The 24,365-nt window shown below is 47.1% G+C and overlaps 3 protein-coding genes across 9 annotated transcripts; 2 read left to right on the top strand and 1 right to left on the bottom strand.

The window, feature by feature from the left end:
- Window positions 1-3,336: 3,336 nt before the first annotated feature.
- sbk1 (SH3 domain binding kinase 1) lies at window positions 3,337-14,734 on the bottom strand. Of its 2 annotated transcripts, XM_078103790.1 has the most exons (5): window positions 14,572-14,734; window positions 14,060-14,205; window positions 7,764-8,005; window positions 7,169-7,371; window positions 3,337-6,714 (listed from the first exon to the last, which is right to left on the bottom strand). In XM_078103790.1, exons 2-5 carry the CDS (start codon window positions 14,095-14,097, stop codon window positions 5,896-5,898), a joined length of 1,302 nt encoding a protein of 433 aa, XP_077959916.1. In that variant the 5' UTR covers window positions 14,098-14,205; window positions 14,572-14,734; the 3' UTR covers window positions 3,337-5,895. The 2 variants fall into 2 exon arrangements, with proteins under 2 accessions (XP_077959916.1, XP_040032530.1); XM_040176596.2 differs by lacking the exon at window positions 14,572-14,734 and having other exon boundaries at window positions 14,060-14,391.
- Window positions 14,735-16,671: 1,937 nt separating this feature from the next.
- Window positions 16,672-19,467, top strand: LOC120819324 (retinol dehydrogenase 13). 3 transcript variants are annotated; one of them, XM_040176600.2, is made up of 7 exons: window positions 16,672-17,008; window positions 17,425-17,543; window positions 17,654-17,809; window positions 17,899-18,003; window positions 18,095-18,307; window positions 18,420-18,521; window positions 18,949-19,467. In XM_040176600.2, the coding sequence occupies exons 3-7, from the start codon at window positions 17,668-17,670 to the stop codon at window positions 19,260-19,262; spliced, it is 876 nt and encodes a 291-aa protein (XP_040032534.2). In that variant the 5' UTR covers window positions 16,672-17,008; window positions 17,425-17,543; window positions 17,654-17,667; the 3' UTR covers window positions 19,263-19,467. The 3 variants fall into 3 exon arrangements, with proteins under 3 accessions (XP_040032534.2, XP_040032532.2, XP_040032531.2); XM_040176598.2 differs by having other exon boundaries at window positions 16,708-16,964; XM_040176597.2 differs by lacking the exon at window positions 16,672-17,008 and having other exon boundaries at window positions 17,243-17,543.
- A 1,486-nt stretch (window positions 19,468-20,953) lies between these two features.
- On the top strand, window positions 20,954-24,335 carry decr2 (2,4-dienoyl CoA reductase 2, peroxisomal). Of its 4 annotated transcripts, none has more exons than XM_040176605.2 (10): window positions 20,954-21,094; window positions 21,510-21,611; window positions 21,722-21,790; window positions 22,191-22,242; window positions 22,328-22,463; window positions 23,030-23,154; window positions 23,299-23,392; window positions 23,471-23,575; window positions 23,670-23,858; window positions 24,075-24,335. In XM_040176605.2, the coding sequence occupies exons 2-10, from the start codon at window positions 21,511-21,513 to the stop codon at window positions 24,101-24,103; spliced, it is 900 nt and encodes a 299-aa protein (XP_040032539.1). In that variant the 5' UTR covers window positions 20,954-21,094; window position 21,510; the 3' UTR covers window positions 24,104-24,335. The 4 variants fall into 4 exon arrangements, with proteins under 4 accessions (XP_040032539.1, XP_040032536.1, XP_077959914.1 ...); XM_040176602.2 differs by having other exon boundaries at window positions 23,670-23,922; XM_078103788.1 differs by lacking the exon at window positions 20,954-21,094 and adding an exon at window positions 21,281-21,432.
- Window positions 24,336-24,365: the final 30 nt, after the last annotated feature.

Genomic DNA, 24,365 nt, shown 5'->3' with positions numbered 1-24,365 from the left:
TTGCTTCATAAAAGCTTCTCCCCGCTGGTGTTTAATGACAAACAACAAGCATCCAGTCATATCCTGTTACCCATCCCCATGATAAATTGAGATTACCCCGGCGACATGGACGGGGGCGTCTGCTCCGCCAGATGCAGAGAAACCACTTCAGACTGCATGGGACTTGTTTTAATCACCTCTCGGAAACCAACAGCATGTGTTGTCGGGTCCAATCAAACTTTTCAGAGAAAACCCTGTGACCTGCAGCGAGCAGCGTGAGGTTGTGAGGCGCTTCACTTCTTCAGTTCATTCACAGGGTTCGTTTGACCTACAGCACATGCGTAGCTTTTTTAAAAGGGTTTTCTGGTTTTTAGCTATAATCTGCCTCTACTTTATGCAGAGGTGAAGCACATGTCACATTGCTTTGGGTGGTTGTATTTCTGCACAGTTGTTGATTTCCAGAGAAATAAACGTGCATTCCCCTTTTGAACCCAAGTGAATATTCACTCATCATTATATCATATGTTGATTGTATATAAATGTCCATTTTTCAATATTTTCCAATTAGGACAGAAATTATGAGCCCATTAAATGCGTCTTACTAGTTACTTAACTGATAAAGATGCAACAGTAATACTCAAGTAAAGAACAAGAACCTGAAAATAGGTACTCAGTTACGACACTATCACCACTATACTATACTGTATGTATATTGGGAAAAAATCTGAATTAAGTGGATTCAGGCTGCTGCGATTTTAATTACAAGCTCTGCCTCATGAAGATCATTTAAACATCCAGCTCCATCTCTCGTCCTCCACATGTGACACGAACATCTTGAATCTTGAGTTGTCTCTGCCGAGCGGCAGCCTGTGATTCCTCCGTCTCAGCTGCACCTCTCGTTACCCCACGTCTTACCCAAACTCATTACCGGATAATTGAAAGTGACGACTCTGATTATGAGCAGCGCTTGAGCAGAATCCCGCGGGGTCTTTGCAATTTACCAGGCGACAATGACATGCGGATGATGCTGTTGTCGACCAATCCAAAGGGGAGTCGTGGTGTTAACGGGCAAGAAGAAAAAATTGTATTGTGTTGTGAATCATTATTTTGTTGTGTATCAGCACATCTGTGTCGAGGTCACCAACGCTGAAAGTTTGCTTTCTCCGTGTTTGACATTGTACTTTTGTCACAGAAGCATTGGCAGATGGACGTTGAACTCATTTCAGTAAAACTCTGCTTTATTAAAGTCAAGTTATAAACTATAGGATTATTTCTTCTTCTACCGCCTGCTAGATTATATCTTAACGTTTAGGACACCATTATCCCATAATAGTGTCCACGCTGAGAGGCGTATTAGCTAACATGAACTTGTCAGCAGCTGAGACTTATTATTATGTCAGTCTCCCAGAATAAAAAAGCAATAACTGCTTTATTCAGAAATCATCTTACGAGAAATCCTTCTCATTTTAATTCTGCCTCAGTGGGTTTAATGCAATACTGCTACAAGTGGAACGTTTATTAATATCTCTACCCCTCCCTCCCTCTCTCCCTCAATTTAAATTTATGAATCCAAAACAATGCATCGGTAGGAATTTTTAGCGCGTAAATACCCTTCCTCCCTTTGAGTTTCTGATGTATTTGAGAACTGCGTAGTGTTTGATGTGCGGTGGCCAGTTGTGTTTTGAGGGAAAATATGATTAAAAAAAATAAAGCTAAACCGACATCCTCCTGAGTGCTGGAGACAGAACACCCACTGGACAAAATGTCTCTGTACAACACACAACACACAATCAAATACGCAGTGAGTGTTCGTAGGAAGATAGTTCCGGTTTCTAAAAGAAGATTTTCAGGGCTCTTTGAGGATATCTTCTCAGTTGCCATAGCGATGCCGGCAGATGACCAACCATCGTCTGAGAGTTTAAGTCTGTCGCTGACAGAATTCCTCAGGTGGGAAACACACAAAAAGGCTTTCTGATGGAACACATTTCAGAGACCTAAAAGGAGGCCAATTTATCTTCTAATGACCTCGCTGCTTATACTCGCTGTACACTCTCTTTGCCCTCGTGCAACTCCCCAACAGACACAAACACGTTTGTCCCACCTGAGAAATCGCTTCTTCTCTGCAATTCTTCGCCTCTCTTTTCCTTTCTCTTTCTCTCAGACAGCGTTTCGCGTGATGCCTGATTCCAGATCTGAGGGAGCAGAGAACATCCCTGCGTAGTCAACCTCCTGCTGAGATCACCTTCACACTGCAGCTGCTTCCCAGAATCCATCAGACACAGAGGAAGAGTTCAGGGCGCGTTTCAGAGTGATTCATCTGTAGGTGCAGAAGCGGGACGCTGAGGTGACACGGGAGGTTTAATACTGTACCATATGTTCGCTGTGGTGTTAGAATTAGCAGAAAATAGCATTACTCTGCAGAATGCAGCTTGGGAAACGTTCATTCTTGGTTCACTATGCATTCAGCCCCCACATGAACGCTTTGCCTTAACATGTTTGCCCACTTACACAGCTTTAATTTTCCTTCATAGCCGATAACATTAAGTGGTGCATGTGAACACAGCTCATGCCCATTTAAAATGAACTGGTTTGATTCTGATTTTCTTTAACATCGGGGTAATTTCAGCCCATGTAAGTAGTAATATCGCATGGTATTTTTCAATTATCCAGAAAAATTATTAAGGAAATGCTGCAATTGTTTATGCTTTAAGCAGAACGCACTAAATATGTTAAGGGATAATTGGACGAATAGGTTTTCCTGTTCTTTCTGAAAGAGCATTTTCCACCTTCTCAGATGTGCGTTTGAGCAAACACAATTAGGACCCTCGTGCTGACACTCGATGGCTGCAGAGAACAGGCTTCCACTCACTGCACGAGCCCCGTGTGTCGTGGTTGACCTTTCCTCTGTCCTGCATTGTCTAAACTGATTATAGTTTTTGACAGCGACTGACAGCAACTCCAGCAAACTCCTGCACTCTGACACAACGGCGGCGTTAAGCGGGTTGGTGGGCCGATGCCGTTCTCGTCTTCAGTGCCGCATTCCTCGCCGTCCTTGAACTCGTTTGCTCTTTGAGAGCTGCAGATAACTGCTATCTCCAGATGTGGTAATTGGGCTTTCAGAAAGAAGTCAGCCCATTAGAACATTCTGGTGGCTCGCTGGCGAATTAGACCAAAGCCTCGGGAGATCAAATGTGATCCAAGCTGACCTTCCCCTGATGTGGAGTCTGGGAACCTTACAAAGCCGGGCTGAACGTGCTTTCCCTGAAGGCCAGGAGGAAATACCACCACAATACTTCTAAGCATCCACAGAAATAACCTGCAGCTGTAACATGTGCTGCAGCAATTCACTCCAACATGTTTTGTTTAATCGTATTTAATTGTTTTAAAGACACAGAACATACAGTATATGCATTAGATTCTACAACAACATCTGCTGGCACAAAGCAGCTCATTGTTCATTGGAAATAACCGGAAGTGAACGGAAGCCTGCGCCAGCACTTCACTGAAACTTGATATTATTTGACACCTCATCATTAAACTCGACAGTTCCTGTCATAACAGTCCATGAGAGACAGCAACAGCAGTCTGACGCTGCTAGTGGCTGTAATGTTCAACAAAATCACAGCTCCTCACATCAGAACGACGCGTGGCGTCCTGTCGTATCCGCGCACTGCGTGTTTCTTCATTTCTTCACGTTATGTTGAATAAGTGCGTCACTGACTGCTCACTTTACTTGATGATCTGCAGTATGCTACGCTTTACATTAAGTCAATTTTACTTGCATCAAGTAATGTTGAGATGCGCTATATTTAATTTGGGGGCATTGGGTTGCGTTAGGTTGCTTTCCTCTATGTAACCTTTAACACATCTAGTACCCGTCTTTATTACTATGCAGATCCTGCGTTTACACACTGACCTTCTTTGAGGCAGCGTACAGCACGTTCCGTTGACAAGTCTTAAGCCTCAAGAGTCGAGACTAAGAATGGAACGAGACAAAGGGGCCATCAATAGATCAGACTGTGCCCGATGACAGTAGATAAAGAAGTAGGTCTGAGAAGTGGCTCATAAAATACAGGAAACTGCAGAAACGTATCAGTATAACAAGCTAAGAAACTATCACGAGGAGCTGTGGCTGAGTGGAGGAGGGGGGTTGGTGACCAGTTTTTTCCATTTGGGCTCAATTAGACTTGATTTTCAAGAAGAGGACAGAAGGCGAACCAGGGGGGCCACTGGCACCGTCACTATGGCGACAGCGCTGATGGGCTGTCACGGGAGGAGCGGGGGAAATTAGGAGAGAGACGGCCAGCGCACATTCAGGCGCACACACACACACACACACACGCGGAAATAGAAACGCACACACCGCCGCAGTTCAAGCAAGAAGACAAAAGACGGTAATGAGCATGCATGGAAGCATTCACATTCAACGTACTCCGCTTTGTAGATGCTTTTTTTAATGAGCAGTGTCTCTGAGGCAGAACGCTGCTCGGGGTCTACAGCTGACACAGAGGTCATCCCTACAGATAACACACACCTGGGCTCTTCTATTCCGGGGACACATTGGGATGAATTCCCAGAGAGAGAAGCAGATGGAAATTACAGTCGAGCGACAGATTCCCGCGGTGTGTTACGCATGTGCATGTTGACAGTCCAAATGTCGGAACGCCTTTTTTGGAGGTGGCCAACTGGCTTGTGAAGATCTTGACCCTGGCCGATTGGACGAGGACCCTAACCCTAAGTTTGGAAGCGCGGCGGCGCGATGGATGTTGCTCTTGGAATGCTTATAGAGAGGAAAATGCAGAAAGGAGCGATGTCTGTTATAGCTGGGTCATTTCAGACAAAAAACTAAAAACAACGAAAAAGAGAACTGCTGCTGCTACCATGTTATACATCGTGAAAGGCTCTTCATGTATCTATATATTTACTTTGTTGTTATATACTGTACATTGTGGTATTTTCTAATGCTTTGTTGCTACATACAATGCATTGTCCCGACCTGTAAAACTCTAAAACCCCATTTCTTGTTGTAGAAAATGATTAACGCTACATAACTACCTGATAATATGGTGCACTAGAAATATCCAATTATTTACAATAAAGATAACAAATTTATAATGTAAGACGTTACAAAATCTTGTGCTTTAGGATTTGGAAACAAAAACACAAGGCAGGTAGAAAATAAATAATGAAAAGACATTTCTACTCCTCTTATTTGTGCGTTAATCACCATCTTTTTACACCTTTTTAATCCCTACAAAAGTGAAAGAAGTAGTTCGACCAGTCAATGGTTTGTCGCTAATAACAGAACAGGAAGTGACCCGGTGAAGTGTTATGAGGGGATGAAGAAGAAGACGTCTCAAACAAACTGCTACATAGAGGTTTCTTTCTAAAGTTTCTCGTCGTAACACTGGCTGTTGAAAAAATTAAATGGTATGTATTGGAAGTTGGCAGGAAGCGCGAGGAACAGCCGGTTCGGGTAGATTGGCCCCGAATCACCGGCCTCACCACATCAGAGGAAGTTTACTCTGAGATGAACAAACACTGGAAAAGAGACACGACTCAAAGCTAAAGAGACACTGAGTGATGAGTCCATTTTCTATGAACGGTCTAAGTATAGAACCACTAGCACCACCACAGGACAGAAAACACAGAAAGTGTCTGGGCTGCTGAGCGGAGCATCGGGGACTCCAGCGTCTAAGAAGCGGCCTTCGGTCACAACTCAAAAGCTCAACAGCGTGAGCCAGTGATAAGCCGTCCAAGTGTGTGCCGCTTATTGATGGTGTCCATTTCCACGGCCGGGGCCGTGAGCATCTCCTCCGTGGTTAAAGTAGGCTGACCCTCTTGGTCCCTGCGGAATTCATTATCACCTCCTCACGGCTTGTCATCACTGTGAAAAGCCTCCTAATGTCGCCGCGGTCACACACAGATCTCGATGGCCGTCGCCATTACCATCTGGCTTTTGTTCTTGTCCCGGCCTGGAGACTGGTGTTGTCCAGGGTCCTCTCTGGGGGACAGCGGGTCGGACAGGACGCTGCGTTTGAGCGGCGCCGGGCGCATGCAGGATGTCCCCGGGGGGGTGGAGGGCTCGGGGTGTCTGTGCGAGGAACGCGAGGACGCGGACGAAGTGCAGCTGCCGGCGCACGCCCCCGAGCTCGACCTCTCGCCTCTCTTGGCCCGGCAAGACGCCCTGCGTCTCAGCTCGCTGACCAGCTCGTACTTGACGAAGCAGAAGACGTCCTTGACCCCGCAGCGTTTGTCCGGCTCGGCGGCGAGCAGGCGCTGGAACATGCGCAGGGCGTCCTCGGTGAAGCGGCGCCACTGAGACGGGTAGGTCCCCGCGGGACACCCTGCTTTCTGCCAGCGCCGAAACTCCTCGTAGAAGGCGTCGGCCGCCAGCGCCGCCTCCCAGGGGAAGTTGCCCGTCAACATGCAGAAGATCAGAACGCCGAACGCCCAGACATCCAGGCTGGTGGTCACGAGGAAGCCCTCGGCGCGGCTGGCGCGGCACACCTCTGGCGCCGTGTAGGGGATGGTGCCGCTCACCCGCTTCACGCGGCACCCCACGCGCCGGGTCATGCCAAAGTCGGCCAGTTTGATGCGGCGGCACTCGCGGTCGAAAAGGAGGACGTTCTCCGGCTTGACGTCCCGATGCACCAGGTTTTTACCGTGCATGAAGTCCAGAGCCAGGCCCAGCTGCTGCATGCAGCGTTTGACCATTTCCTCCGGCAGACCCACCTGGGGAGAAGAGAGAGAGAACGAAACGAACGAAGGAGAATAGAGGTTTGGATAAATGCTGTCTAATATATGCAGTACATCGCGTGGGAGGCGATAGCAGGGGAAGGAGCTCGGGCGTGGGGAGGTTACGCTACAGTCGAAAAGAGGAGGTGATGGTGATACTGAGAGGTGGGACGAAGGAGCACGGCGAAAATCATAAAAGAGCCTTAAAGTTTTGAGTTCCGCTGCAGCCGTTTTTAATGAGTCTTCAGAAGGACCTTGAAGTCATGCACCCACCGCATCTACTGGAATAGCACTAACGCAAAGAGAGAGCGGAGACAAAACCGGGACAAAGACAAGTCTCGCACCCCAGGAGAGCTTGTTAAAAACTGCCTCCTTTGAACATGGGGGATGATTGGAGCGGCTCTGGCTGAGGGAGGACGGGGATTGGTGGAAGGGAGAACGATTGCTTTACCTGCGGGGGGATGATGTCGAAGAGGTCCCCGGCGTGGGCATATTCTTGTCCAAACACATAGCTGTCCTCCGTCTCAAAGAGGACGTCCAGGACTTTGATAATGAAAGGGCTGCAGCTGAGTGAGCCGGTTAGGCTGTACTCCCGCAGGAAACTCTTGAGCTTAGTCTTGTTTTTGGTGACAAACTTGAGCGCCATTTTGGTGCCTGAAAAGAAAAAGGAGAGGTTTACAACCAGAGAACCCTGGGTGAATGACAGCCGTTACATTCATTCATATAAACATGTGTTTCCATCACACAGATCACAACCAGCTGTTCCAGATCGCAGCTGCGGAAACGTCGAGCATCTCTTCACATCGCTCTGCGAGGCTTCGTTATACCGCCTCCAAACGCTGACAGCTCAATAAACCTCCATTGTCTTACAACCCACGGATTAAATAGTGACCCTGAAGAATCCCTAACAAACCCTCGTGAGCCTTTGTAGGCGTTACAACATCTGCCCTCAGCTGGTGGGAAACGCTGGCAAGATGCTGAGACCCGAACGATCCCGACCGCACGACAGTCCAAAGCGCGACGGGCCGCGACCTTGACCGACTCACCCTGCGTCCGATGCTCCACCAGGTCCACCTTGCCGTACGTGCCCTTCCCCAGCTCGCGGATGTGCTCGTATTGTTTGGCTACGTCTGCTGCTGACAGAGAGGTGATGGCCAGCGCCTGCATGTCCTCCACGGGCGCCCCTCCGCAGTAGCCCACCTTGGACGTGGGGGAGCCCCCGGCGCTGCCCGCCCGCCCCGGCCCGGAGGGAGAAAGGGACAGGCTGGCCTTGACGCTGTGGGGCAGGCTGAGTGAGGAGGAACAAACATCAGGTTCACAGCTGCTGTGATGACGGCACGTGACATTAGATAATGGTGAAGAGTAAATACAGTACATATATATATATCTTTTGATTTGCTGGACAAAATGTGACAAATACAAGTTACAAGAAACAAAAAGTTTGTATTATAAATATCTGAGACAGAATCCTCTTAAGTTGGCGCTCATCCTTTACGTATTTTGCAGCGTGGTCTCCAAAACCTGTTCGTAAAAATGAATACGAAAATCTTGAACATACAAATTCGTAACAATACATAGGAACTGGCGGTGGTTAACCACGCCCCTTGAATGAACAACATGGCGGACCATGTTGGTTTCTTGAGTGAACGTCTCTCCGCCATGTTGGATTTTTTGAGGGGGTTAGGGTTAGTATTCTATTCTTACAAGTTAACATTGATTTCTCGTTAAAAATGCAATCATAACACGTTTATTTTACATCGAGACTTCACAAAGTGTGTTTACGGGGCGCAGGTCCCCGTTCACTCAGAACAGGGTGACGTCATCAGTTGCAGTGCGTATTTATTTATATGTATTGTTACAAATTTGTATGTTCAAGATTTTCGTATACATTTTTACGAACAGGTTTTGGAGATCAGGCTGGTATTTTGTCCTATTTTATTTAGTTATTCTTGTCCTTGCAGTGTGTCCCAAAGGCTGGTGGAATCAGGAAGGCTTTAACAGACCTTCATTTCCATACAATGAGGTTGCTCAGTAAATGATCTGTCAGTAAATGCTTTGGACTCCCTGCTGTCCCTCTGGATCACTGCGGCCCGCGGCTGTTCTCAGACAGCACTTACTGGCAGACTGCTATAGGAAAATCAATGCAACCAGGTAGAAGGACAAACAAATGGAAATAAATGGAGAGCCGGCAGCGCCGTGGGATATAAACGCTGGTAAGGCATGGCATCATCTGTCAGCATTCATTCTTATAGAGTACATTTCCCAACAGTTGGTGAAGACAGTCGAGTTGTGAGGAAAGAGGTTGCTTGGAAACACATTTGCTTTGCACAGTACGTATTTCAGTCTAAAGGTGTAAAGCTGTAGGAAAGATGGAAATGCTGTAACAGAAAAGTTATTGCTGAATGTCAGAAGTGCAAAAGTTTGAAATCAAAGGTCAAACTGATCCCAGGAGGGAAAATACAGCCGCACACTAAATGTACCAACCGACCAGACTGCAGGTGAGCTTCTGTCACCGTCATCAAGCTCATCAAACTGTGCAAAATGGACCTTTGGAGGAAATGAGGTGGATCCCGCTAATCTCAATCAAACGTCATCATGCAATCATGCGCAGTGCGCACACAAACACACACAAACACACACAAACACGGGCCCACTAATCAAATCAGCACAAACCATTTTTGCTGATGGCTTTTTTCATCAATCATTCAAAGGCAAGCGCTTTGCACTTTGTTCCCCCCCCCCGCAGCCAGTTTCTCAGAACCGCTGGTTCAAACCAGAGCATCGCAAACGTGTTGACTGACAGGTGTCGTTATATACTGTGCAGTATAGAAAAGGTGCGGAGGTTCCTCAGCTGTCTTGTAGGAGGATAAGGTCACATGTAGCTGCAAAACATCGCTCTCAACACACGAAGAAGAAGATTCTGCAGGTAGAACGTGTGTTTCTCTGTAGCCAAGACATGCTTCTAGATTATCAGTGAGTCGCTTATATAAGAGACTGTGAATTCTGTAGCCTACTCAATGTGCCCACCGAGCAGCCTACAATCAATATCAATATCCAGGTTCAATGATTGAACACTAAAGCAAGACAGACACACGGACCGGGAGCCCATTTCCCCTGACAACCCCCCCCCCTTCCGTCTCCCCCCCCCCATAGGCTTTATCAGCAGCAGCAAAGCAGAGCGAAGGGAGCGCGTGTTTTTTACTGGCACTTCCTCCAGTCGGCTCCACAGGCAGAATGTGCGGCACGGATCTTAATCACATTGCTCCGCTCCCACAAAGACAAAAGCAAACCCGACCGCCTCAGCCAACAGTGCACGGATGCCTGCCACTCGTTTCCTTTGCAGAACTGAATTAAGAGTTCTGAAATGTGGCGAGTGGGAGTCGGTGCTCTCCCCCGTAGCTGGACTGATGCTGTCAGTGTGAACCACAAACTGCAGTGTAGTGCCCTGGAGGTGTGGTGATCAAGTTTTGTGCTGGGATTGTTGTGTGTGAGACGGAGGTGGGGGGAGATTGGAGAGGGGAGAGGGGAGATGGGGGTGGTGTGGGGGGTGCAGGGAGGTCTAGTGTGACAGTCGCACACTGACACTCAAAAAGGCCCTTTGTGCTCCTCTGAGAGCCAGCAGCTGCAGAGCCGCAGCGTTCGACCACGTTACCCACTGATCTCCCCCGTGCTGCTCCTCTCCTCTCCTCCCGTCTCCTCTCCTCCCCTCTCCTCCCCTCTCCTCTCCTCGCAGAAGATGATGTAGCTCGAGGCACATTGCAATGCCGTCTTTGAGGCGGTCCCACTCACTGTCGATCATCTATGTGCCTTTTTCGCAGACACGTCCCACTTTATTCCTGTAACGTTTTGCAATGTTCAGCTTGCACCTCGAAAACGTCGGCATTTGTTCGCTCGTTCTAATCGCGACGAAAGGTCTCCTGACAGTTTTTGACAACCGTTGTCAGTAAATAAACAAAATAACAACGATTGCCTGAAAACAAGACAGCTGCGGCGCTCTGTTTACCTGCCACTAATTCCCCTCAAATACGGAACGTCTATCTGGTCCATTTAACAATTACCCAAATAGAGCTGAGGAGATTCGCAGTACAACCCTCTTAATAAAACCAGGTTGTTCCCAGAAAAACACTCAGCTTCACGTCCCAATAGACGCAGCGCCGGTCTGGAAACCCGCTGGGCCCGCGAGACTCACACATGAGATTAAAACGCAGAAGCAGCTGACCTTTTCTTCTACAAACACCTATTTGGAGATGAGAAAAGAGATTTATCCCGTGACGCAGGTGACAACCGTCCCTCTTTCTCGCGGACCGCTTCTTGACAGCCTCGGGCCGTGATGTCTGACGGTTACACCGGTGAATTGGTGTCTTTGTGTGGACCCAGGTGGCACAAGTTGCATCTGTTCTCGGAGATAAGCTCCACTTTTAGCCGCGATGGCAAATTGCTGCTGTGATGCCGTGTCAATCTTTGTCCACTTCTTTGGTCCAAACTAAAATATATCACCAGCTGTCGGATGGAGATTTGGGGCTATTGGACGCTATTGTTAAATGTTTTCATAGGGGGTTCAGACCTGAATACATGGGCCAACACAACGATGAAGAATTGGTCAATGGAGTTTAAGTGGTTTCTTTGTCTTTAACACATTTCCCCCCGACAGTTTCCTTCCTCCTCTCCTAGTTCTCTCTTGTCTGTTCTCAAAAATGTAAACAAGGGACTAATGAAAGAAAGAGATAGACTGTGGAGCCTGCTTCACGTCTCTCTATACTGCTAATGGACCGGTTGCTCTGCTCTCGGCAGGAGAGTCATTACGGGTGAAGACTCATCTCTCGTGTCCAATTTAGCGTCGAAATGCCCGACGCGCCTCGCCTCCGGGTCAAAGTGAGAACTGTGAGTTAAATATGATGTGATCGAGGTGGTTTCTCCCACTGACGGAAAGAAAACAACTGCATGTATACACAAACAGATGCATCTATGTGACCCCCCCTCTCCCCCACACACACACACACACAGTGCAGACCAATAATAAATCACTGCGATCCGAAACAATCTGTCATTCGATCACAAACGAAACGGGCTCCGTCGTGCTGCTGTCAGGACACTCTGTTCCTTATTCAGGTGCAAGAAAACAGAATCACCTTCTGGTGAGTAGGTGGGTTTAGAGCCCCCCCCCTCCCCCCCGCTGTGCTGTGATAGGTGGACCCTCGGCTCGGACCGCGGGTCCGCACTACGACAAATGCCTCGCTCTCAGCTCGAGACTGGAGTACCGTGCACACCCGTGCCCGACTCTCCCCTCCCCGTCATCCCTTTCTCCCCCGCTATTGTTTGCCTCACACCCCTGCTGACCATCAGCCTGCCGGGATGAACTAAAGCCCGAGAAACGGGGATAATCCAAGGTTCCAGGGATCAAAACTCTGACTGGAAAGGGAGGAAAGGAGGGACGGAAGGTGAAAGGACACTCGGCTCTTGCGATGTGATGTAATGGTGCTGGGACCACAAATGGCCGATAACGACATTAAAAACAGGCCCATTGACAAACCAGAAAAAAACATGCCAATGCAGAATAAACACGACTCCTGTAAAAACATCTTTTCAGCTTGAACTTTCACTGCAATAATGGAATAATCCACCTAATCTCTCACAATCTAATAGCCCCAAGTTTCAGAAGAGGGGTATTGTGTGACGAGGGAAGCGGACGAAGAGAGAGAGAGAGAGGGAGAGAGAGAGAGAGAGAGAGAGGGGGAGAGAGAGAGAGAAGGACTGGGTGAAGTGAGACTGAATTGAAGCACCCCCCCCCCCCCCCCCCCCTTCGTCCCACATGCTGTAACTCTGTCCCTTTGATGCCAAACACATGGGGAAATGGGACTCTATTATGAGCTCAGAAAATGGGGTCTGAAAGGGGGGGGCGTGGCTAAATGATGTCGGAGCTAAGGAGGACGCTGCTTTTTTTTTTTTCTTAGACCAATTCGCCCCCCACCCCGAGGCAAACAAACAGAATACGGTGATTTGTGAGGCCGCTCGCGGCCTCTAATGGAGGCCTCAGAGGCTGCAATTACCCCCGCTCACTCGGATTAAATTCCTACTATGCTTTAATTGCATGACCGGATACGAGTCATCGCTGCAAAGGGAAGTGCGACGCGACAAACCACACAATACGGAAACAAAAACATACCGTTCACAAGCCAAACAGACGATGTCTCTTTCTCACGGTGTCGCCGTCAAATGTTGTTGTTTGCTATTGAAGGGTGTTGTTTCTTTAATCGCCCCCCACACGGGTTGTTCCCTGTACGTTCTAATTGACTGTCTATAGTAATTAGAGATAATTCCTGTTCTCTGGGCAGCCATGTTTTCCTGCAGCAGACTGTGTCTGTCGAGTCTGATTTCCTCTCATTGAACTGATTAAAATGTTGTTGTGACTATTTTGCCGGTATTCACTGTAACATGAGTGTGTGTCTTTCTGTAAGTTGTGTGGCTCTGTGAGGGGCAGTGATGGGTTTAGACGTGCCAGCCGTTGAAACGGGTCCTTGTCTGGAATCTGTTGAAGCCGTACGAATACGGTCCGTTTATTTGTGGTCTGTGGCGGCAAAATCAGTTTGGGATATTTTTGATTAATTCAAAGGTGGATCGTTTGAGGGGAGATTTTTGTTTTGGTGACGGTCCCAGCTTGTATGCAGATGTGTTTGAAAAGTGGAGCATTTTCTACCCCGGCGTATATTAATTGTGATGATTGATTCAGGCGCAACTATAAGAATTATAGCGCTTTCTGTCTGTATGCGTTTACAGTGTTTTGGTGCCATAACACACCTGCTGCCGGCCAAGCAGCTTTGCACTAATCATTTTACTCGAGGTCCTAGACTTCCCCGTCACAGGATGTGTGTCTGTGTGTATTAGAAGCTGTTCCCTCTTGTTTACAGTCCATTTCCTGCAGGATTGGCCTTCAGAGGCTGTGCTCTATCGCAGCCAGCTGCTCATTGAAATGCATTGGCCTGCATTGACGATGAGATATCACCTGTCCGCGCAGGACACAGTATAAAAGGGTCGTTAAAATTGGATTTCCCCGGATGAGCGCGTGTCCATCTTGCACAGATCGGAGAGTTTTACGAGGATTGTGGCTGAAGTGTAGACGCAGCTCGACCATTAACTCCAGTGAGAGTTAATCCTCGGTGGTAAATGCAGCTGCATTACTGTGTAACTTTTTGCATTTGTTTCTTCACAATCATCAGAATTACACTAAAAAACACTTAAAATGCACTAATACCAATCTGAACTATATTTTTTAATGAAAAAAATATATATATATTTATGATTTATGATTTTGGGGGCTTTTGTTTCATCGGGAGGACTCCCTCACCTGCTGGCGACCTGTCTCTCTCCTCCATGGTCCTGCATCCGCTCGGCGAGGAAGAGCCGCCGCGCTCCGGTCCGCAAAGAACCCGATCGACAAAGTTGAGGTATCAAGGGTGCGCGCTAAAAAGCGCGTGCAGATCCATTCAAAACCTAAAGAAAAACAAAACCGCTTTCACGGGATGGAAAAGCTCGGATGAAGATCTCGTCCCCGGCGGAGGCTCCTCAAAGCAGCATCTGGTACTGGAGGCTGAGATGAGGACTCGGGCTGGGATCCCTCCCGTGAGCGCGCACCATCTCGACCTGCGGGAGGGGGGGTTGCGTGTGCGTGCGTGTGCGTGTGTGTGTGTGTGTGTGTGTTTATCTCCCGTTCCACCAGCGGTCCGCATGACCCAGTTCAGCACCGCACACTGAGGCGAACTCATTCACTCGCATCCACGCACTCAGCAAAACACCCCCCCCTCCCCCCTATCCTCCCCCATCCCCTCTCCCCCCGCGCACTCTGCAACACGCACGGACCACATCCGTCGCCACTCGCTCTCCACAGCGGCCGGTCGCTCTGCTCGGTCCGTCGGTCCAACTCCTGGGGGTGAGGAGACAAGTGTGTGGTGGGGGTGGGGGGTGGTGGTGTGTGGGGGGCGTTTGAGATCCTGCTCCTCGGCTGCCAGTCAACTCCGTCTTTGCTTCGCCATCTCCGCCCTCTGGCTCACGTGTCCCGGGTCCTAGCGCCTGGCCGCGCGCAACAAACCGGCCATTCAGCCCCAATGCGTCCGCGAGCGTTTTCCCACCTTTTTTTGGATTCCAGCTTTGATGGAATAACAAGCTGCACCCCCCCTGCATAATTCAGCAGCTTATGGCCTCAAGTTGTTCAAGCGGTGACTTTGCCAACCGTCCTTATTAGGTAACAGCTTAACTGACTTTCAATTAATTCAGTGCCCTGCACATGTTTAACGACAGGCCTCCTGCCAGACTAAACCTCAATGCATCTTCAGCAATCAACACTCAGATGGGTTGGAGGCGTCTGCTCACATAAGATAAGGTAAAATAATGCATTGTTGGTGCAGTAAAAATAAGAATTCCCTCTAAGTGTTAAATACTACACACAGAGTGTATACTGAAATAATAAGAAGATCCTCATGAAGATTTACAAGATACATTCATATGAACAACTTATTTCTATTGGTCTTATTTGTTAATTCTTTTGCATCAGTGCATGTACCTTTTTTTCTGCTTTATCGGAGATGCAGGTGAGGCTCACTCTGAGGGATAAACACTCGTCGAGCGGTCATGTTCGGGGGTGGATATTGAATCGCTGCATCTTTAGTGGCTCTTTGGGACGTTCAGGTGTCTCACACAGACGGGTTAGGCAGGCGAGGAGTTTCCTTGGGGTCATCTTGGAAACGGAGCCATCATAAATCTCAGCCAAGGTCACTGTGGGCTGCCGTGCTGACGCGCCACGGGTCAAAACACACCGCGGGCCGCTGAGCTGTGAACAAATAGAGCAGGTCTGCTCCTTCTCCAGCACCACGCGCGTCCTAGTTTTCACTTTTTATGTGTCACCTCAAGTTCACCACGACTTTTTGCAAATGGGTGGCCTTGTTTTTTTTCACCCCCTCTTCTCAAAAGTATCTTCACGCAGAGTTTAAGTTTGTGTCCTAGAAACTGCGTTGTCACAGTGGACGGATGTTAACGCAGGCCTCAAGCTTTGGTCTCTTAAAGGGTTTGGACTTTCTGGACCACAATTAGATTCAACTTGTGTTTCACCCCAATCTGTTTTTAGAACAGGGTTATAGAGTTAGGGAGGAAAAAACAGTTTTAGTCTTGTTCTCTGTAGACGACAAAATCAAATGATTATGCTGAAAACCTTGAAAGTGAATGCCTTAAGCTGCCACAGCACCACAAAGCACCATTAAGATGTCAGAGTGTACCACCGTCTGGGGATTTCATCATTAGGAAAAATGGGAGGAAAGAATAATGTCAGTACTTACTTAAAAAAGAATCTTAAACACTTTGTCACATGAAAAGAAAATCCAGTAAATCTCCGGAGGATGTTGCCAACGTTAAAAACATGTAAAGTTGAAACGGATTTGTTTTTACGTTAGAGAGCATGTGGTGAGGCCCTCATAGCTGCACCCCGGTCCTCACACCTCCAGACACGAGAGTGACCCTCCAGCAGCAATCAGCCCTCCTCTGTCACGAATAGCCTTCTTTCCCCTCTGCCTCCTTCCCTCTTTCACCCGCTCAGTCTCACCCGGCTCCCCAAAGATAGAACAGCAAAGTCCTTGAAGCAGAAAAAGCAATTTGAGGCCACAATGTCTTTGTTCTCATGACAGTTATATTCCCAATATGTGTCAAGAACAATTGTAAATGTAATTGAGGGATTATCTTGGTTTAACATTGCTGTTATTCCCCGAGGCAGCAACACTTTCGCGCATCCCAGAAGTAAAAGCCAGAATGTATGGTAATGTTTTTTGTTGAAAGAGAAACAACAGCGACTACATTTATCTTGATATATTGAAGCACTAAGATGCTTAAGTGTGTGTGTGTTGTTGTTGAAAGAGTAAAATAAAACACACGATTAAAAAAAAACACTAAAATTCTTACAGTTCTACATAAAAGTGTGTCTGTTAATTACAAATCTCGACTATCGCTCGTTTTGGACGTTCACTCTATTTCGCACTGCATTTCCCACAATGCCTTTGGCTTCACGCTCAGCTGATGACGCTTAACGTGTGCGCGGTTAACCTTGTCACCGATGCGCAGTGTTATCGAACCAAAAGGTGGAAACAGGGTTGGAAACAGTTCTGAATTCTGTAACTTAGATGCTGGCTGCATTTCCCGGAAGAAATGAGCAAATATATTTTACCTGTGTCTGTTTTCGGGACCGTGTTTGGAGCCGCTGCTTTACTGAAGTGAGTCGTAACGCGCCCGCTGTCTCATGATGTAACTTAACCAGGTAGTTTTAACAATTATTTTCATTTTTGTGTCACATCTGCTGCTTTTACATAAAACACACAACATGTGCATTCATGTAACTTTTTAAGGTTTGACAGATAGCCTCGTTATGTCCAGTTATTAAGTTAATCAACGTTCACAACGACATCAGCTCAGCTACACAGATGTGCTTCACAAAGGCAGCAACAGAGTGATTGTATTGTATTTATTAGATTGTAAACATGTTCATGACGTTCTGAGTTAATAAGACAACTGGTGGTCAATTCTGGGTTCTTTGTCAGTGTGATAAAACACAATTCAACATATAAACATAAAACCTGAATATTGAAGATCTATAAACTAGATTAGAATGTCTTCCACCAGGCCGGGTGGTGATGCTGACGATGTGATGGCTCTGAAATGTGATTCCTCCCATAGGAACTATGTGACTGGAGGCCGGTGTCCCAGTAAGGCTACCATCAACGGGAAGACCGTGGTCGTAACAGGCGCCAACACGGGCATCGGGAAGGAGACGGCCCGAGAACTGGCCAGGAGAGGTGGGGGAGGAAACTGGTGCCAAACACCCCCGTCCCACACACGCGTAACCGCCCCAGCAGTTCTTTTGCTCTCAGTGACGCGCTTCTTTCCCCAATTTCGGCATCTTCAGGAGGTCGAATCATTATGGGATGTCGGGACTTGGAGAAGTGCGAGGCGGCTGCAAAGGACATAAGAGGGAGTACCCTGAATCCTAACGTTTACGCGTGTCACCTCGACCTGGCCTCCGTGAAATCCGTACGAGAGTTTGCAGAGAGAATCAAGCAAGGTGACAAAACAAAGCAGCTCACTGTCTAGTTATTAAAACGAAGTGCACTCAGCTACAACCTCTTCAACAGCAAGGTCCTTTTCTTGTAGCGGAGCAGCGTGTGGACGTGCTCATAAACAATGCTGGAGTCATGAGATGCCCAGCAGGGAAGACCGAAGACAGCTTCGACATGCAGTTTGGAGTGAACCACTTAGGTACCGGCTGTGACTGAACAAACCAATTAGACGGGCGGTGCAAATGAAGCCTCGCTCCCTCCATCGCTAACTTGTTTCTGTCTTCCCACAGGCCACTTTTTGTTGACAAATCTTCTGCTGGATAAGTTGAAAGAGTCGGCGCCCAGCCGAGTGATCAACCTCTCCTCACTCGCCCACATCGTCGGAAAGATTGACTTCGAGGACTTGAACTGGGAGAAGAAGAAGTTCGACACCAAGCAGGCGTACTGTCAGAGCAAGCTCGCCAACGTGCTTTTCACCAGAGAGCTCGCCAAACGATTACAAGGCAAGTCAACGGGCTGGCGTGGGCACGTGTGGGAGGGAGCGCGACCCACTGTTCTTGTTTGTCATCGGCCCGCGGTTGTGTATTCTTAAACGATGCCGCGTCTCCGCGACAGGCACAGGAGTCACGGCGAACGCCGTGCACCCTGGCGTCGTTGCCACGGAGCTCGGGAGGCACACGGGTCTGCACCAATCGCAGTTCTCCAGCTCCGTGCTCAGTGAGTACCGTGCTTTCTTACTGGATTCTGAATGTGGGGATATCACCAAATGCACATGCAATTTATTGACTATAAATTGTGGAAAAAGGTGCTGAACATTTTTTAACAATACAACCTTATATTATCTTCAATTGTCAACCAGCCATTTTAAAGGGAAATACGATAAAGACACAACTCTGCTTTCATGAATGTGTCTATAAATAAACCAAAATAAATGCCAGCATCTAATTTTTATAGTGCAATGATTTTTTAATACATGCACTCAAAGGTAATAAAAAACCTCTCCCCAGGAGGACCGTGTTTGTTATTGAGATGATGTAAAACATTATGAAACTCCAATGGCTTCAGGGATAGAGTTTTAAAACATGGTGTTCCTGCTGAGTTTAAATCAGCACCCTCCCCCCCTGCCTCCCCACTCGCCCCACAGGTCCCTTTTTCTCCATGTTGGTAAAGAGCCCGGAGCTGGGGGCCCAGTCCAGCGTCTACCTGGCAGTGTCCGAGGAGATGGAAGGGGTGACGGGAAGGTACTACGACGTGATGACCGAAAAGGAACCGGCCCCCCAAGCCCTGGATGAGGAGGCGGCTCGCAGGTTGTGGGAGGCCAGCAGCGGGCTGCTGGGTCTGGAGGAGAGAGGACAACCCGTCACTTCAAAGCCCCCCACAGAGGTGCAGAGCAAAGGCGCACAGACCGTCCAAGAGCAGAGACACGGACAGAGGCCGGCCCCCGCTGCGGGGCCGTAGGCCGGCTCTGGCCTCGGGGCCACCGGGGGGATAATGGACCTTTCATAGCTGGAGCTGAGTGCGGCTCATGACACAATTAACCGTCTGAGTCAACGGCCTGAACAGAGACAGTCTTTGGTACAAGCCTTGTACCTGCATCAGGAGAAAAAAACTAAAACAAGACTGAATCATTTAAAAGAATAAAAAAAATACACTTGTTTCCTCACTAATGACCACAAACTCGTACTCACTGCTGCAGCCTCACTGGGTCTAGAATAAAAAACATTAGTCTAAGGTGACCAATGTTAGCTAGCAATTGCAACGTTTTAATAGATATTACAGCGTAACAATGGAAGCTTATAACTGCGGATGGACTGTATTAATGAGCCAAATTGTTCTGCTGCGTTTATGACTCTCCACCTCTTATGATGGTTGGTTTTAGCATTTATCAGTAAATCAGTTATTTATTCTTACCTTCATTTATTTGTATTAACTTCCAAAAACTTTTGAGCTTTACGTGAGGTTAAAACCTTTAAAACATGAATATTTGGGCTCAACAAACATAATTTACAGAGAGAGGGAGGTTAATGCAGTTGTATTAAGATGTAGAGAGTACTGCAAATGGTTTTTAATCAGTGGGCTCAAGAAGAAAAGACAAACGGCGCCATCTGCCTGTTAGCATCAAATTACATTTCCTGTTCAGATCAAGTGCACATAACTGCCGACCATTTATCTCAATTTATTTCAAGTTAGTGAAATACTGTATTTATCTTGAAAGCCTTTGATTTAGGTTATTTAAACCTAGTAAAAAAGTCAGTTTGGTACATCATATAAACATTATCTGCTTTAAAAAAAGAATGTATAAATGATACTATTTAATTCAGTGCAGATTGCATTTGACCGAAATGCCGTGAAAATCAGCCACAAGGACGCACAACCACACCTAGTTAAATTATATAACAATAAAACAATTTTTATTACAAAGCCAGTTACTTGCCTGTACCACATAACAATAGACTCATAGAAGCTAATAATGGCAGACATCTCCATCCAAAACATATGGGTTCATGTGAAAAAGTTCAGAAAACTAGAGGGTCATTTGAGGTCAAGTTAGAACCTTCAGTGACGTAATGTATCGGGTATCCATTTCAATGTTCTAATGTTCTACTTTATGCTTTTCTTGTTCACTCCCCCACTTTGAAAAACTAATCAGGTTACCAAAAGCACTCATCTTGCAACAGTGATACTCCCAGGCCTCAAGGCGCAAAGACGATTCTCCAACCAGTATTTAAGGGATCCATTGCACGTGGCTTTTTCCTACAGTAAATCCCAAAGTACCGATCAATAAGGTTCCACTCTCAGACTAATGCACACGGATCAGCCTCAGCCCTGAAACCGTAAACCATGGGTCGGTCATTCCAGGGTTGGAGGGAGATGTTATTGTAGATGAGCAACAGAATCACTGCTCTCTTTCTCCTCCTGTGCACTTACGATCATTAAGGGCCTTTCCATTTCTAGGAGAATGAATCAGATCGTTCCCGTCTTCTCTACTCCTGATGCTCTCATAGTAACAAAGTACGTTAGGAATGTTAAGGAAATTGCACTTTCTTGTTTCTTGTTCTTTGTATCCTCGTGGTTGAAATGCACTTATTGTAAGTCGTTTTGGATAAAAAGCGTCAGCTAAATGACACGTAATTTAACGTAATGAACATGACATGTGTACGCTCTTGAACGCTACTTGGCCGGACTTCATTACCCACAATCCTCCGCGAGAAGACGGCGAAAAAAAGTTAACGTCCAAAGTGCAAATAGTTTCCTTCAGAAGAGACGCGGGTGGCGGATGAGGCCGAGACGTGAGTTGTCTTTTCCTCCTTGTCGTTTATACGCCGCGTGGCGTCGAAGAGGAGCTGCGCGCGGCTTGTTGCACTTTAACGCGACGCTAGCTAGCTAGCAGCAGCTAGCTAGCTAGCTAGCGATAACGCGACGTTGAGTCAACGTTCATGCCCACGCAAACTTCCCTTCGCTTCAAGCTCGTGCACACTCGTGCGCGCGCACGTGCACACGCACGCTTCGAATAAATACTTCAGATGGGCTTTTGAAGAGTGATATATTGATTTAAAAGACAGAAAAAACAACAACAACAACGATTTGTTTCGTGAGCTTCATTAAAGCGCTGCAGAGGACTAATTGGGTATTTCGGTCATTTAGTGCATCTTCTCAATGCCACATTGCACCGAGTTAATTATTCATATATTCATTATTCATCAGAATGGCAGAGCCGGAGAGAAAAGGAGAGCTGCTGCCCGAGGACGTTGGCACGGACGACTGCCTCACTTCATACACGCACATTTACAGTCCAGATTTACTAAAGTACGTGTGGAAGTGTGCATGAAAATGCAGCGCACGTTGCCTGCTGTTATGCCTGCTATTGTAATAACCCCGTGAAGTGACCTTTGAGGGTTTACACGTTCAACTTTCAGAGATCAGGTGGCTTTTATAACAGGTGGTGGATCTGGCATTGGCCTCAGGATAGCTGAAATCTTCATGAGGTGAGAGGACCACCCGCTTGTTTCTTTAACACTTCCAGATCTGGCAGTTATTTTACTATATTTAGCAGTTGCCGTCCTTGAATACACACAGACTTTATGTCATTATTATTACTCTTTAACAGTGGAATGTGTGAGCCTGATGGTGTGTGCTTACGTGCACTTTAAACCTTCTAGTTTTGTTATCTGACGGTTCAGACTTCCATCACTTTGGTTGCGTGACAAAGTTGAAATCAATCAATCAACAACTGACTCATGTGGCAGAAATGTGTGATCTTTTCTCCAAACCAGCAACACACACTCTCTGTCATTTCACATGTGGATGTCCTGTTGTTTACGTTAATATCAACACAATACAGCAGGCGGTCACAAGTATTGTTATTGTTCATTTATTTCCTTTCAGGCATGGCTGCGACACCGTGATTGCGAGCAGGAATTTGGACAAGCTCAAAGAGGTGATTCTTCTTACGTCATTTCCGCAATCTTAAAAAAAAAAATACACTTTACATCGTGACGTAAAATGATTGTGCGTACGCCCAGGCGGCTAAAAAGTTGTCCGCCGCGTCGGGCCGCCGCTGCCTGCCTCTGTGCCTGGACGTGAGGCAGCCTCAGAGCATCACGGCGGCTGTGGATGAGACGCTGAGAGAGTTGGGACGCATCGACATCCTCATTAACAGTATGTCATCTCTTCGTAACCAGCCTCAAAGTGTTTTTGTGCTAATGACCCTCACGGCAACAGAGGTGTGAAGGCATTTTAAAGGGCCTCGAGGGTGAATATGTGTGTGACTGTACTTTGAACATGAGGTGAAGTGTGAAATATTGAGTTTAATCATCAACTTCCCTGATGCCGTATCAATCTTTATCTTCCGTATTTGCACCCTGGTCCATCTACAAACTGTTACATCACTACATAACATGTACTTATGTATGTAGTGACGTGACGTTTGTAACGTTACATATACAAGTTAAAGCTGCATTCCCTCTACTGACCACCAGGGGGCAGCTGTTCTGATCCTATAGACGTCTTTGAGAAAATTACTCTTTATTCCCTCAGTAAACATTGTGATCTTATGTCGTCAATCTCTAGTTTCTTCAAGTCTTCGTCAATACAGCTTAATGTTCATTTTGTAAATGGTGGTCCATTTAGAGTTAAACACCACAGACAGTCTGTAGTCAACACTCTTCATAATGACATAGAAGTATCACTAATTACCCACAATCCCTTCTGTTTGTTGTTGACAGATGCTGCTGGAAACTTCCTGTGCCCGGCCAGCTCGCTCTCCTTCAACGCCTTCAAGACCGTGATGGAGATCGACACCATGGGTACCTTCAACACCAGCAAAGTGGTTTATGAGAAGTGGTTCCACGTACGTTTCCTGTCTGTGTGACACAATATGTCTCAGGTCCATGGGGGCTAAATGGGATTTAATCTACTGCCCCTGCACTCTGGAGCCGATTAGATTAGTTACCCGTCGCATGGACTTTGAGTTTCCCATCATTTTTGCATGCAGGCTCACGGCGGGAACATCGTCAACATCTCTGCCACACTTGGATACAGAGGACAGGGCCTACAGGTCCACGCTGGCTCTGCTAAGGCGGCTAATGGTGAGCGCTCTCGTGATGTCATTGCAATTATATGAAAAATTGGAATCAGTACCTCAGTGGTGCCTCTGCTGTCCCCAGATGCCATGACCAAGCACCTGGCCGTGGAGTGGGGGCCCAGTGGGGTCAGAGTCAACAGTGTGGCTCCAGGTCCCGTCTCTGGCACGGAGGGCTTCCGCAGACTGGGTAAGAAAACACACTTAACAAGCAATGTAACGAATAACACATTGAAATGGTTAGCGAAAACGAGAGACTACATTTTTTGTTTTTAATCCCTCAGGTGGTCCCAGGGGGGAGGCGGCCGGTCTGTTCCAGTCCATTCCTCTGCAACGAGCCGGCAACAAGACCGAGATGGCCCACTGCACTCTGTTCTTGGCCAGCCGGGCCTCCTCCTACGTGACCGGAACCGTCCTGGTGGCGGACGGCGGTTCGTGGCTGACCTCGGCCAATGACGTCTCCATGCTGCTGGGTATAGCCTCCTCTCAATCTGCTAAACTCTGAACAAGGGCTCTCTTGTCCTCCTCCTGACCCAGGTGTGTAGGGGGGGGAGGTGCAGCTTGAGGTCCATCTCAGAATGTGGCTGTGCTCTCTCTGATTTAGAGTTTTAAAGTAAAAGAGAATGTTTAAATGACATGAAAACCGTATAACCTTTATTAATTTACTTGTCTCTCTTATTTTCTTTCAGGTTATTGGTCATCTGAAAAGAAAATATAAAAGTAAATGCCGAAAATAAGAGTAATTTAAGCCATCTGCAGAAGTGATTATGCTCCATGTTCACCAGCACTAACATACTGTAAAATTACTTTTGCAATTGTAGTACTGGATCAATATATATAACAATCTGGAAACTGTGTATTGTCATCATGCACTTCATGTTTATCACAAACCATTCCATGTGATTTTTTTAGTGCTTTTCAACTATTATTAAACATGTATATTAATTAAAGTTTACTTTGACTGTTTCGTTTTTTTCTTC

Source organism: Gasterosteus aculeatus, chromosome 5, assembly GCF_964276395.1.
Source record: "Gasterosteus aculeatus chromosome 5, fGasAcu3.hap1.1, whole genome shotgun sequence".
NCBI lineage: Eukaryota > Metazoa > Chordata > Actinopteri > Perciformes > Gasterosteidae > Gasterosteus > Gasterosteus aculeatus.
The sequence above is the reverse complement of the archived record's forward strand: the minus strand, read 5'-3'. Positions and strand labels throughout refer to the sequence as shown.

Coding starts and splice junctions, on each gene's coding strand:
- sbk1 (XM_078103790.1), bottom strand. CDS start 14,097: ATGCAGGACCATGGAGGAGAGAGACAGGTCGCCAGCAG. Junction 7,372..7,763: donor GGTGGAGCATCGGACGCAGG/GTGAGTCGGTCA, acceptor TTTTCTTTTCAG/GCACCAAAATGGCGCTCAAG. Junction 6,715..7,168: donor TCGACATCATCCCCCCGCAG/GTAAAGCAATCG, acceptor TCTTCTCCCCAG/GTGGGTCTGCCGGAGGAAAT.
- LOC120819324 (XM_040176597.2), top strand. CDS start 17,357: ATGTCTTCCACCAGGCCGGGTGGTGATGCTGACGATGTGATGGCTCTG. Junction 18,004..18,094: donor GTTTGGAGTGAACCACTTAG/GTACCGGCTGTG, acceptor GTCTTCCCACAG/GCCACTTTTTGTTGACAAAT. Junction 18,308..18,419: donor GCTCGCCAAACGATTACAAG/GCAAGTCAACGG, acceptor TCTCCGCGACAG/GCACAGGAGTCACGGCGAAC.
- decr2 (XM_040176602.2), top strand. CDS start 21,511: ATGGCAGAGCCGGAGAGAAAAGGAGAGCTGCTGCCCGAGGACGTTGGC. Junction 21,612..21,721: donor TACAGTCCAGATTTACTAAA/GTACGTGTGGAA, acceptor TTCAACTTTCAG/AGATCAGGTGGCTTTTATAA. Junction 23,576..23,669: donor GGAGGGCTTCCGCAGACTGG/GTAAGAAAACAC, acceptor TTAATCCCTCAG/GTGGTCCCAGGGGGGAGGCG.